This window comes from Temnothorax nylanderi, unplaced genomic scaffold, assembly GCF_030848795.1.
Source record: "Temnothorax nylanderi isolate EJ_2023f unplaced genomic scaffold, tnyl_v1.0 TNYL_tig0033_pilon, whole genome shotgun sequence".
Lineage (NCBI taxonomy): Eukaryota > Metazoa > Arthropoda > Insecta > Hymenoptera > Formicidae > Temnothorax > Temnothorax nylanderi.
Window position 1 is genome coordinate 118,572 of NW_027249095.1, and position 14,748 is coordinate 133,319.

The 14,748-nt window shown below is 36.1% G+C and overlaps 1 protein-coding gene across 2 annotated transcripts; it reads left to right on the forward strand.

Moving 5' to 3' along the window:
* Positions 1 to 297: 297 nt before the first annotated feature.
* On the forward strand, positions 298 to 12,741 carry LOC139770782 (uncharacterized). 2 transcript variants are annotated; one of them, XM_071702968.1, is made up of 10 exons: positions 298 to 875; positions 6,194 to 6,324; positions 6,558 to 6,909; positions 7,281 to 7,479; positions 7,805 to 7,842; positions 7,933 to 8,127; positions 8,322 to 8,622; positions 8,992 to 9,533; positions 9,659 to 10,280; positions 11,301 to 12,741. In XM_071702968.1, the coding sequence occupies exons 1-10, from the start codon at positions 853 to 855 to the stop codon at positions 11,673 to 11,675; spliced, it is 2,778 nt and encodes a 925-aa protein (XP_071559069.1). In that variant the 5' UTR covers positions 298 to 852; the 3' UTR covers positions 11,676 to 12,741. The 2 variants fall into 2 exon arrangements, with proteins under 2 accessions (XP_071559069.1, XP_071559068.1); XM_071702967.1 differs by having other exon boundaries at positions 7,805 to 8,127.
* The last annotated feature ends 2,007 nt before the right edge of the window (positions 12,742 to 14,748 follow it).

Consider the following 14,748-nt stretch of genomic DNA (forward strand, 5'->3'; position numbering starts at 1 on the left):
GAAGTCATCAGGTGGTGGTTGGACTGAGATACATGCCGGCAGGCGAACGTGCAGCCATAGCCAGCCAGGATCTCTCAGATCTCCGGTGGCCCCCGGTGTGTAGATCGAGTGTATCAAGCCGAGTCGAGTCGAGTTCGACTACGTGGTGTCCACTTTTCATGGGCTGGTGGGGTGCACTCCGGGTGGCCGTGGTGGGTGGCGGTATAAGTAGAGGCCTGCATTCGCCACCGTTCTCATACCCTCACCACGTCCTTCGGCTACCTCTTACTTTTACTTAGTGCCCCTTTTTCCACTTTTTTATCTTTTCTTTTTCTCCCCCTCTCTCTTTCTCTCTTTCCCTCTCTCTCCCCCCTCTCTCTGTCTCTGTCTTATATACGCACACGTATGCACACTCTCACTTGATCTTTCTTTTTCCCCGTCTATCGGCGCGCGTTCGCTTTTGCCATTCGTTCATTCGTTTCGCGCCTCGTCGGCGAAGTCGCGTCACGAAGCTGGACGGAGGTCACGTCGACCGAAACGTACGTACACGCTACATCCTGGAGAATCGGCTCATCCAGTGAACATATCAGCGAACTAGATCCCTGAGTGCCGGTCGCGAACGGTCGAGAAGAGGACAGAGATGATCGCGAGTGTCCGGTGACAATTCTTATACATATACAGAACATCGTCAACATCGATAGTATTTGCAGAGAGAATATATTCTCGATATTCTTGAGAGTGCCGATATATGCCGGGTATATACTGATATTGAGAAGAGTTTCGTTAATCTGAAGCAGCTGTTCACGTACCACGATAGAAGTGAAACGAGAAAAGGCGAGCAGGACGAGGAAGAGAACTGTGTGCAGTGCAGACATGTGGCTAAGAAGCGTGCTCCTGTGAGTAGTCGAGAAATCAGTCACCAGTAGTCCTCCGTATCTCTCTTTTATCTGAGAGAGCAATCTCAGTGACGGGCGCGTGTGAGAATTAGATCTTTGTGAAATCAAATCTTACTTGTGAGAAAATTAAGCGTAATTGAGTTAGCTATTTATAGAAGAGACGGCAAAGCCTTATTTTCTAAGAAACGCGAAAAATAATTTGATAATATTAAAAACATTGCATGTATAATAAAGTTTTTTCTACACATGCAAATGTAAATCTGCGTAAGAAATAATAAAGTACAGAAAAATATATTTTCGATTTTTGAAATAAAAAGTGAGTAATTCAACTGACAATCCAAGAATTCATTGATTAAAATTTGGAGATTTTACTTGTCTTTGATAACGGATTGAATTATATTTAAAAATACAACAAAAGATACGTAAATGGAAGTTATATCAAACAGAGAGACACGTGATACCGTTTCTAATTTAAATATTACATTTAAATACTAAAAGTTTTTAATATATATTAAGAATTCAGAAAGTTATAACTTAATTACCGAATACCGGTTATCCACGAATAATAATATAGATTCGACACAGTTTGTCTGTTTGAATCTTAATTTCTCTATCAAAATTCCTTTCCACATTCACTAAAAATGATAATTAAGTTTCAGTTAACGGTTCATGCGTATCTTTGATGTAACAACACGCTATGCACTGCTTTTCTAAATTAGTTCCTATTTACGTGTTATTTTTGTATAAATACCATTGAATATTTCATATTTATTTTTTTATTCAATGTCCTTTCTTGGCACTATAATTCTATTATAGTACTTTTGCGCATAATAAAAAAATTATACAACTTTTGCTTCGGAAAACGAACAATAGAATAAAGTCAATTTAGCATAAAATTTTAATTGCTATTTTATCCCAATTTTTTTACAACTAATATGTTTTATAACCATTATTCAAGAACTCAGTAATTATGTGTTAATGTATCAAGAAAATTATCCTAATATATATGCAATATTTGCAAGACTTACATTAACTTACATCAGTTTTACCTTAGCTTACGGAAATAATGAAAAAAATTCTTGTTTAAGCGATTCATATAAAATCACGGTTAATGATATATGTATAGATGATTATCGATATGAAGGAAAGAGCGGTTTTTCATGGGCAAAAGAGATATTACGCTTCTGCATTACGAGAATTATCGCTACCTATCGTAGCGAAAGGTGCGCGCAATCAACGATTCACTCTCTTAGATACGCCAATTACTTATAGTTTCATTCAAGCGAATGTGTATAATTTATTTGGGAGAAACCTCTCAACGTGTCCTCAATTTCAAACTGTCGATCAAAGAAAGAAATTAGTCCAACTGGATCATAACTTACAATGTTCAATTATGTATAAATTGTGAAATATGTAAAATGAGAACTAATTTAAAAAATATGTATATTAATATAAATGAGAAATATATATATATGTATATATAAATTTATAATATGTATTTAAAATATATATACTTGAGTAGAAGATAAATAAATAAAAAAGAATAGAGCCAGGAATCTAGTTACTGACCAATTTCTGGCTATTTATTTTTTATTTGATTATGTATTTTATATTTTATAATTATTTATTTTAATACATTTCACAAAATATGCACTGAAGAGCAATTAAAATAAAATCGATTCCATATGCACTTAATTTACTGTTAGATTTTTAAGCGTTTTATTTATCTAAGATTTTTCTAAACGCGCGAGATTCATCGCGAAGTAAAACAAGTGAGTAATTGTCAGACGACGTGCATTTTGAAACCGCATTACTGTCATGTTTGGCGAGAGTATGGCAAATACAATATGAATTTACAACGCTTTACTGAAATACACGATTCGTATAGATGTACTCTGATTTCATGGTGTAGTTAATGATAATGTTGCATTATTAAAAAAGCTATTTTCCTATAAAATTATACTAATATATGAAACAAATGCTAATAATATATTACGGCCTGTATTACGAGCGGTTTTTAGGTGTTATTAAAGAAATTTACAATAACCGTGAGAATAAATTTAATTGTTAAAGCCAACGTTTCGACCTAAAAACCGCTCGTAATACAGGCCGTAATATATTATTAGCTCTTGCTTCTGACGAGCGTAGATTCTTTGACTTATTATGAAACAAATATTTTTAATATAATCTATATTTAATAATATATATTACTTTAGAAATAAAATTACGTGGAATTTTTAATAAAAAATTATTTCTCTTTTATATAATAAATATATATAATGTTAAACAGATACAGAGCTGCTGGTGGTACGCAAAAGAAAGTTTACATTAGTAGATCACTGTATTTTTTAATGCCTCATTTATTCGCCTTTCAATTTTATGGTACTATCCGCAATAAATGGCAGCAAATATTCCAATATTGTCAAGAAAAATTTGACGCCAAATTCGTTGATAATTTTATGACATTAAAATATTAAATAAAGCTATTATATACAATATTATTGGTTTAAAATAACTAAATTAAATTACTGAAAAATTATTAAGAATTAACTTCAATGCATTACAAAAATGGTTTACTAATACTGGCTGGAAACTATGCATTGCTATGTTAATGGATCTATAAATAATTAAATTGTTACATATATTTTTACATGATATAATATATATTTTATAATTAATGATATTAGATAAGAAAGAGCGAGAAGGAAATTGATAAAAATTCTAGGTAATCGAAATTTTGCATTTTTTTCCTATTAAAACTTTCAGCAAATTTATGCGTAGAGAGCCACGTTTCGTAGGCGGTACGAAAAAAACATTTACGGGTCGGTAATAGGCTTTTGCCGTAATATTGTGACTTACGTAATGCCACTGTCTCGTGCCACTGGAGATACCTACGTACGCAGTATATTTATGCAGATACGCTTGTAAGCGAGACCGCTTTCTCCATACGGTTTCGCGATAAATTCTTGCATTAAGCATCCATTTTCGATCTAAGATTGAGTTGTGGGATGTGCCGTTATGACACCTTGATCTCTTAATTATCAAACTTTGAATTTCTTACTTATATTATATTTCGTAGAAATTTGATAAATTAAAAATTTTAAAAGATTTGAAATTTTGCACAAACATACAGAATAGTATAATCTTTAATTAATTTTGTTTGTGCTAAAAAAAGATAATTTTAAAAATTAAAACAAGCTTCTAAATATTTTCCTTGTCTATGTAAAGATTTAATCTTTTCTAAATCTGTAGATTGTCAACTTTTTTATTGGTCATGCAAAAACATAATATGTAAGCATGTAACGATTTAATTATTTAAAAATCTAAGCTTGTAGCACAGTGTCTAATGTCTAATGCATTGGCAAATTATAAATATCCAAAGTTAAATCTATTGTAGATACCTCTACAATTCTACATCAATTTTAAACTATAATTTGAAAATTCTAAAAATTGAATATTAAATAATTAAATATAATTGGCGACAGAGAATTTCAGAATTCCTGAAGCGAGATAAAGAATATAGAAAATATGCCAGAGTATTTTATATATGTATACATATAAGTATTTATATTTATATCATTTATCCAATAATGTTTCTTAAACTATACGAAGCGGAAACCTGAAACTCTGGATTGCTGCAGAGAAAAATTTTAAATCAGAGAAATTATTCTCCAAAAGAATGGAAAAAGCTATGATTTAAAAATTCTATTAAAATACAGTGTTATTTATCAATCCTATAGCTGATTCGATCGCGTAGGAAGAAAAGAACGTGACTTATAATTTGTTCTACTTTATTTGTAAATGTATTCCAGTTGTAAATTATTCTTGTACCGGAAGATCGCTCAAACGGAACGGTGCATATTCAAACAACAGTTTCCTGTTGTAAATGTCGTAGGTTATTTTTATTTCTCTTCCATAAGTATAGCATATTAATTACAAAATAGTGAATATACGATACGCTTATGTTGACGTGATAAAAATAGATTATTTTCTTATATATAAAAAAATTTATAATTATAATAGAAAGGAGAATAATTAGCAAAAACCGTGATATTAAGAAAATCATATATTAGGAAAATCAAGTTTTGCTTTTTGTAAACGTAAAAATAATATAGCGAAGCAAATTATAACTAATGATGCAAAACCGCTACGATATTAAAATGCATAAGTTACCCTAACACTTTGCTTTAAAAATACACATATAGAATTGCATCAGAGAAATCACCTTTTAAAATGACAATTCCGTGACCACACAGTGCCCTTGCCGGCTACATTTTACCGAAGAAAAAAAGCTCTAGGTATTCGTGTTAATTTCAGAAGCGGCTCTCCTTCGTTCATGAAGGAAATTTATTGTAACCAATCGTCCTTGCAAATGCAACGCCATGAATTCAAGAAACTTATTGTCTCACTATATACTCTTTCTTTGACCTCGTTCAAAACTTGTCTCTCTGCTTTTTTTAGAAAGATGTTTTCTACGAGAAATGTAGAAAATATTTTATAAATGTCAAGATTTTATTACTGTTACGTGATATAACAGAAACATTACGTGATATAACAGAAATAGGCAAATGTTAATAGCGTTAAAAGTCAACAACTGTAGAAGCTATCATGTGTCCCGTGGTCGCCAATTTCGACAACCTTGGGGAAAAAAAAGGATGAGGTCGTATGCTGGTATCCGGGGGATCGCCTTAATATTTAAAGATCTTAATATTTGAAAAAACTAGATCTTAATATAAAAAAAAGAAATTAGATTAATAATAAAATTATTCCAGATATTAAAATAATTCTATTCGCTTCTGCGAATTATCTCTCACTTCAGCAAAATAAAATTTTTTATAAAATAAAAGTAAGCTATACTTTCTCCAGTTTAAATTACAAAATTCTTTAGATTGCTGAAATATTCTTGCGAACGACATTCGAGTTTTGCGTTATTGGTAAACTTTAATTTTTGCGCAACGGGTGTGAAGAAGAATCGAGAGAACCGGACGAGCGTCGAATGCAGCTTGCGATTCGACAACCAGATGTGAACTTTCACCACGAATCAAGTCTTGCATTAGCTATACACATTCCGTCATCGTTTACACTTCGTCTCCTTGCATCTCACGCGCCTTATCACTTTCGCTGAAGATGTGTCATTAAACTATATGATGATACGATAACTTTCTTTCATATTCTCTTTATATTAATCATACATTTGTATAACATAGATCTACCGTAGAAATTAATCATTACAAATGCTCGAACTTTCCTTATACTTTACGACATCTAAAAGTAATCACGTTAGATTTATTAATGCGTCTTTGTATTAAAATTTGCAGAATATGCGGCGTCATTGCGGGCACGCTAGCAGACAGTCCATCGGATGTCGTGCAGATATCCGGTGACAGTTTGACTCGAAAGAATGTCGCGGCAACGACATATCAGCCACCACGAGCCCTCGCAATTGAAGGTATATTGCACATCAATTTAAACGAAAATTTAGAAACCGCGTATCAGCTCAATCAAAGTTCAATCAAATGAAAGATAAATTAATTTAACATTAAACAGATAAAACAAGAACAATGAGTTTTTGTTTTATTTTGTTTTATCGAGCGAGAATTATTGCATTCTACTAATTCTTTAGAATGTTTAAACAATTGCACAAAATCTAAAAAAATACTATAAATTTTAACGATTTTTCAGAGTTTGTGACATCCCATAAATTGCCAGAAAACGTAGCAAAACCATTAGACGACGATGACGAATACATTGACGAAAAGAAAATCGCGCTGAAAGACAATAAACAAACTAAGAAAGTCACTCAGAAATTCGAGAATAACGAGAAAAAAGTGGTTACCCTCGAGCCTGCCAGACGTTTGGATTTGACCCAGGAGGAGGATTTGGAGAGTCTCACCGCTAAAAGACAAGCACGAGTCGAGCTCGAAAATTTTAGCGACACTGGAAAGGTTCTGCAGGAAGGCAGAATAAAGAAAATTGATTCTAAAAGGCCGCGGCCGATCGAACAGGATGAGGTTATTCCGGGAGTCTACGTCAGGTGAGGCATTTTTGTGCAACTCGTTTGATCACGAATATCTCCATAAATAAAACGCGATGAAATAAATTTCTGACAATCCATAATAACCGATAAGTAATTAATTGAAACTAAATATTTTTATCTTAATTTTTACCGTTTCTTAATAATAATTTCTTTGAATTTTTATCGATATCCTAACCATGAAACATTCTGATTTATCTGCATTTGTTTAAATTTAAAAGAATAACGTGATTTTGTCTATTTTTCTATCAAATATGTTTCTGTCTTTCTCTTTCTCTCTTTTTTTTAGTACAACTATTTTCACATTTAATGCAAATATAAAAAATTACATTTTTTTTTGTATTTCAATAATAACGCGATATTATTTTTAGCGCGGAATATCCAACAACTATGCTGCCCATCCTAACAACTCCACGTGAAGCACGTAGCAAAGACAGCCTTTTTGATTTCGTTCCCGTAAACATTATTCGCGAGGATAGCAAAGATGGCTATGCGCGTTTTTCGGACGCGAATTTTGGAGACCTGGGTGACGTGAGCTTGGTACCGGCTGGTACGAATTCTCGTATTCAGGTACATTATACAATTAATGAACTATACATTCTCTTTACACTTATATTTGGTTTAATAGAATAAAATGCGCGACGAGAATTTTTTTTCCTCAAAGAATATAAACAAGCTGCGTTCGGAAACTTCACTCGGGTGCACACCAGCATCGTTCTATCTTTGTTACTTATTATAAATTAAACAAAGACAAAACGCGCGCGCGACGCTGGTGTGCACCGGAGTGAAGTTTCCGAACGCAGCCATATGTATTATTAATTCTATTTTTATGTTCTCTCTCAGAAATCACATTTTTTCGATCAAATTGCAACTTGGCTTCTTTTATATTTAACAGGTGAAGAAAGGACCGAACGGGAAGGATTACGAATACGAGTACGTGTATTATTACTACGACGAGGAGGATGAAAACAAAGCAGGTACGGCGGGTTCGGCTGTGACGAATTCTTACGACATTCCTTCCAGAACAACGTCGGCGCCCAGGAGAGCAAACACCCCCAATAACAGGAGCAAGTATAGTACCGTGGAGAGGTCGAGCACTGTGGAACCTAGCAATAACGAGGTTATACCAAATAGAAATGGAAATAGAGGCAGACAGCTGGTCGAAACTGAAGACGTTTCCGAGGAAAGACTGCCCACGAACACTCGTTTCCCACCGAGGTATCTATTAATAATACAATAACAATCTTTTTAAAAAATGCAATATTTCCTTTAAGTATAATAAAATATCTTCGAGAAATATATTTTCTCTTTAGTTATCTTCTTTCTCTGTTTAACATTTCTAACCTTTCTACCATCAAAAACTTTATATTTCAATGTAAAATACGATTAATTATACGATTGATTGTTAACAGATCACGATCAAATCACAACACAGGCACAACAGAACCTTCACGAGGTCGTAGTAATCGACCGCGACCGAATCTAGATCTAGTTGATTCCAGTAGCTTCCGGACTCATCAAGAAGGTCCCGAGTTTCCGCAAACCTTGCCGAAAGGACCTGTTAGATTCTTAGGTGTTACCCCTAATGAGGACAATGAACCTTTGTTCAGAAATCGCGCAAGACCACAGAGAGTTCAAGAACCCGCTCCTGTCGAAGAAATTGTTGATGATTCACCGACACCTAGAAGACGCCTGAGCACAGCATCGACTGAGGTAATTATTCTAACCTATATTAAAATAAATTGTTTTATTGGAAAAAATAATTTAAATGCAATGTTGTATCCTAACCTTAAGAACAATCATTAATCAGATTCTAACGTAAGTACATCAAATTGATCACAAAAATGGAAACATTAACATTAACATTAAATAATTAAAATACAATACAATCTGCAACAAACCAATTCAGAAATAAATATCAGATAGTACTTCGTGATCAAATGCATTTTTAATGTCTAATTAGATTCGCAAATATTTCATTACAAGAGCTATAAGTTCGTTACAATTGAAACTATATTTTCATGTTACGGAGATATTCTGCAATACTAAAATAAGGAATTTTAAATTACACGGACTTTTCAGACCGGAGTGGAACTGAGCAGAGGTCAACCGGTGCGTTTCAGCGAAGATGACGATGAAGAGGAAGATGCCGCACCGGAAAGATCCGGCAACAAACGCGTATCATTGGAGGACAGGGCGCAAGTGCCTAGTGAGACGGAAACCTCGCCGATCTATCCCAGCGTCAGCCCTGACCCCACAGATAACCCAACGACGGAATATCCGTCGGTCATGGACAAGGTTGCCCTGGACCTTTATGCCTTCCTGCAACAAGGACAAAGCAATCTGATAGACGCATCCAGCAGCGAAGCTGGTGAAACAGCTGGAGACAGCACGACTTTATCCGACGACGAGAATACGACCGACTTAACGACAACGGCGGAATTTGCGGATTCTACGATCGTTAATGAGTCCACTAGCACGACGACAACGACGACGACGACGACTGAACCGACGACCACAACGACAACGACCACAGAACCACCGACCACCACCACTCAAGCCCCCGCAGGAAGAGGGAAATTCCGACGACCTGGAATTGGCGGCCCAGCTATCTCGAGAAATCGGTATATTTTTATCAGAATTAGTATTTTCTAATTTCTTTCTTTTTGACGTTTTTTGCTCTAACAATTCTCTCTTACAAGTCTCTTAGTAATGATAATTATATAATTTTGCCTTCAATTTCCATCAGATTCAAGTCAAACAGCGGCACTAGTAGCACGACCGAAGCATCCGCAGAGCCGACTCAAAGAACTCGAGCGCGTTTCGGCAGTAATGGTTCGAACGGTGGATTCAAACGACCGCGACCGGGTGGTAACAAGCCGATCGAAGAGGACACTGTGCAAAAAGAGACCGTCGGCTCGGCGAACGCGGAAAAACCGCTAGCCGGTCGCGGCAGATTCCGCACACCTGCCGGCGGCAGAATCGCCGTTTCCACGACAACGTCGGCGCCGTCGAACGCAACGTCGCCTGCAGCGGCACGGCCTACCTTCAACAAGGTAAACATCAACCGGAGACGGGGACGACCGACTACAGCCGCGCCGGGAAGCGAGGAACCTCAGGAGGGTGTAACGAATTCCGAAGCCGGCTCGACCGTCGCCCAGACCGCGCCGGAAAGCGCAACCCCGAAGTCCGCCGTTCGCACGAGACCTCCTGGCGCGCCTGCAATCAGACCGGCCATAAGACCCGGTGGCAGAGTCAACCTGAGACAGAAACCAGGACAGACGACGACCACGACGACGCTCGCACCGGAAGTCCCTGAGGGATCCGTCGAGGAACCGGCCGGAGAAGGAACCGAGGAGGAGACTCATGAGGTTAATACTTAATTTTATGTTTTCGCATTTTTATATGTGCGAAAGATTGTACTTTCTCTTTCTCTCTTTCTTTTTTTTTCATATATAAAAATATATATCTTTCAATGTACTTCAAAATTATAAGTTTCTATTGAATATTGAACTATTTGAAGAATATGACCATTTAGTGTTTCTCTCATAAAACATATGATTTATAAATATAAGCTTGATGATTATGCAGATTTATTTTTAAATTTATAGACAGAACTAAAGAAATTGTAAAAAATGTGATATTTTTGTTGTCTATAAAATAACTTATTTCTGGGCTAAGTAAATCGAATTATACACACCGATACTTCAACAAATGTGTATCTATTACTGAACAAGTCGTATAATTATGCAGATATCTCTTTCTCTCGATCTAACAATTCCGCATGCCAAAGGTAAGGTCAACTCTGAAATTCTGTCTCAAATATGTACGTGTATTTGTATCGCGAGGTAACTGCATACTTTGCAAGATTAGTTACGAGGACAACGTGATGTCACTCGATAAAGTTCTCTCTTGAAATTTACTTTCACTGGATGGCCTTTCGAAATGTCATCGACGGCGAGAGACGGCTCGCGATCGCTTTTCACCTTTCGACTTTACAACTTCGCGGTCATGAATTATGAATACTTGAGCATTGATAAGAATGAAAGATCGAAAGATGGAAACAGAAAAAAAGAGAGAAAGAAAGAAAAGGAAAATAGCAAAGAATAAAGCTTCATTGTGATAAATAGACTAATTTAAAAAAACAGAATTTTTTTTTGTATATCTTTCATAATTTATTTTAAAAAATATCAATAATCTGAGAAATTTATTTACTTTCAAATAGATTCTTTAATTGTAACGCATTTCTCTTTCCAAAAATTCTAGTAATAACAAAATTCAGAAGTTACTTTCTCACGTTTCAGTCAAGTTTCGATAGAACGTCAAATTTCGAGAAATAGCAACTATTACTCGCCTAAATTATTCGACTAATCACCTTCTTTGTTCTTCAGGCGCCAGCAGAAACTAGCCCACCGACAAAAGCTACCACATCGAATCCTCTGAACAAACTGCGCAACCGTAATCGGCTGCAGGTGCAACCGAAGACCACGACAAAGTCACCATCATTATCGCCGGCGATCAGGAGATCGCCGCTGCTACCGCGACGCAAGGTAACCGAGACTCCAGCTGCCCAATCGAGCCAGGAGGAGACCGTTTCCGAAGAGGAAACCACCGCCAGCGAAACCGAGCCGACCGAGGCGGTCTTCGCCGAGACCAGCACGGCGGCCAGCACTAAGCACGAGGAGACGCGCGGTCTGAGCGGCCTCCTGGCACCCCGACGCAGGATACCGGCCCGACGTCCAGGTCAGATAGCCGCCCGCGAATAAAGGATGACACCGACGTTCCGAACTCCGCGAACCAAGGATCCGAATGACGATTCCTGTGACTAATCGAGATACGAAGACGGAAGAGTATAAATTAGGCATCCTGTCGTTCGCTCAATTCACTAAATGATACACCGGATGCCAATTTCGGAGCAAGATCTTCCAATATTCCCTCTCTCGTAACGGTTTTCCCTCATATTTTTCTCTCATCGATAAAATGGCATCTCGCGTGTTACGACGAAAACGGCAGGTGTACATAGTGTCTTTTACGAGAACAGCTTCTCTTAAAAGATTAAGTTTGTAATACAGTTTTAATTGCCCCCTGAACGTGCGTCGAACGCAACGTTCATCATACGACATAGTAAATATGTGAAACATCTGAATTAGTGCTTTCCAATCAACATTAAATGAGATAATGCTACTTCATGAAATTAATTTGGTATTTATGAACGTTCTGTCAATTTTGAACTATTGATACATTAAATTGTTTTATCGACAGATTCATTGTTAGTAAAAATAAGAATGAAAAACATTACCATGAACTATAATTTTGTAAGATTGTGACGGACGTTCCTTTTTACTGTTTACCGAAATCACGTATAAAGTTTAGGTGAAGTAGACGATGAATTATGCGTAGATGTTCAACGACTATCTTAATAATATGATCAACGATCTTATCGTAAGCTATCGGTCGACCCATTTACTATGTTAAACCAATTTATAAGCACGATATATATCATCTTCGCGCGGATGACAATAATAATTATAACCCAACGCAATAACGAGATAAATAAGTATTTTCAAGTCTATATATGCTGCGATAATTGTAACTATCGTATATTTAATTCGGTGAGTTTTATTTAATGATTAGCGCTTGCGAAGTTATCGAAGTACTATCTCTAACGTGATACATGCATAGATATACATATACATATGTAATAACATCCTCTCCCGAGGATGTATTTCTAGGATTATTACTGCGTGTGCAATGCGTAAGGGTACTTTTGTAATTACAATGTTCCAAGATACACTGTAAATATTGCAATTAAACATAAAGTTAATTGTGTTACATTTTCTTTTAATTTTACCTCCTCCAAAAATGTAATGTTCAAGATTAATGTTTTCTAGCTATTGGGAGTCAGCGGAATAAATAAAAATAAATTGAAAGTAAATTTGGACAATGATAAGAAATTGATTTTAACAAATGTATTGTTTTATGCTTCTTGTGCAATAAATTGACGGATAAATATAAATATTATAAAATTAAATAATGGCATTAAACTATCCCAGCCAATTTATTTCAGGGCAATGTGTTTATAAAATGTTATACTTATTCAAAATATTCTTACACTTGTGATTTCTAAATTTTTAAATATAAGATAGATATGAGATATGATAAAGTAAATATAATAAAATGTGAACAATTAGTATACTTGGAGATATCTCCCCATAATAATGCATTCAGATAGCAAGCAATTAAATAAAAGTAATTCAAAATATTTTATTACTGAATATATCATAGCAAATTAAAATTTTTATATTTTATATTAAATTTAATATAATACAAGTAATTGTTAGAAAGACTTGTAATTCCTTAATATTTCATATTTTGCACACGCTTTAAATCTCAAAATTTTCACAAAAATTTATTGTATCAATATAAAGATAATAAATAATCAAACACTTACCAATACGATGCGCAGCAGCGGAGTTGCAGTACGAGTACATGACGTCTGTAAAACATAAATATAAATTCAAATTAAAATAGTGTCCAAAATAATTAATTGTTGAAAAACTTTTAATTTTTGAAAAATTATTGCATGCATCTTTGTATTCATCCTTTAAACAGTTTACAATGAAATGTTACACCCGCTCATCACTCACGGATAAACGATCAATTTCACAAACAAGAAATAATTAATAAATAAATAATTCCTTACCTGACGGTTGCCCCGCTGTGGCCCGATGCCTCCGAGGCCTCCTCCTCCTCTCGTACTTCCATGTCGTTGTTCCTGCATGGCAGTCATACCGGCAAGACACTCGCGAAAATTACGCCCGTTGATTACCGCGAAACCTAATCACCGAAATACGATCGCGCGATACTTTATACGGCACTCCCGTGACTCCCGACATTATCGCACGCGACGCGTATTATAACTGGCAAAATTTTTGATCGCGCGATACTTTGCACGGCACTCCCGAAATGATCGCACGCGACGCGTATTATAACTGGCAAAATTTTTGATCGCGCGATACTTTGCACGGCACTCCCGAAATGATCGCACGCGACGCGTACAACGATCCCCGAAAAATTCGAACGCGCCATGTTTCATACGGCATCCTTGGCGTACGCGACGCGCGCAAAATAATCACCGGAATACGATCGTACGACGCTTTGCGTGACGCTCCTAATATCGCTTCGTTATCGTGACGACGCGACGCGCGTTTTAGCGTATCGCAACGAAGAAATAACGCGAAAAACCTATTTAAATACGAGACGTACGAAACTACGGTACTCGCGACGTTCCGCATCTCAACCCGTGCGAATCTAAAATGGCGAAGGAACGCTCGTCAGGCCGGTCAGGCGAAGGCGTTCGAAAAACGCGCGGCCAACTTCTCGCGGTAGGCGCGGTTACCGACGCGGCGGTGCTACACTCGTCGCTCTTTTCCACATTTTATGATTTATCTTGATAAAATGTTTATTTGTAAAGCCTGATCAAGAGGAAGACGGTGTTTTATCTTTTTCAATGCTTTAAAATACGCTGCGTCTCGCACGTAACAGTCTCTGCGACACACTTTGTTACTGAAATTCCCGAGAAATTCGAATATAACGACAATTTCACGCCAATACCGCGCGATACGGCGTGAGTCAATTTAATGACCAAAGATCGATCAAAGTCCGATTAAATATTAAATTAATCGATGATTAATTTGTCAAAATTAATTTATCAACCTGCACTATCTTATTAATACGGATAGAATTATTAATTTTTTGTTTTACATATGGAAAAATTCTCGATTAATTAAGTTAAATAGAGTTTAGTTGAAATCCCTGTAATTAATAATGAATAAATTA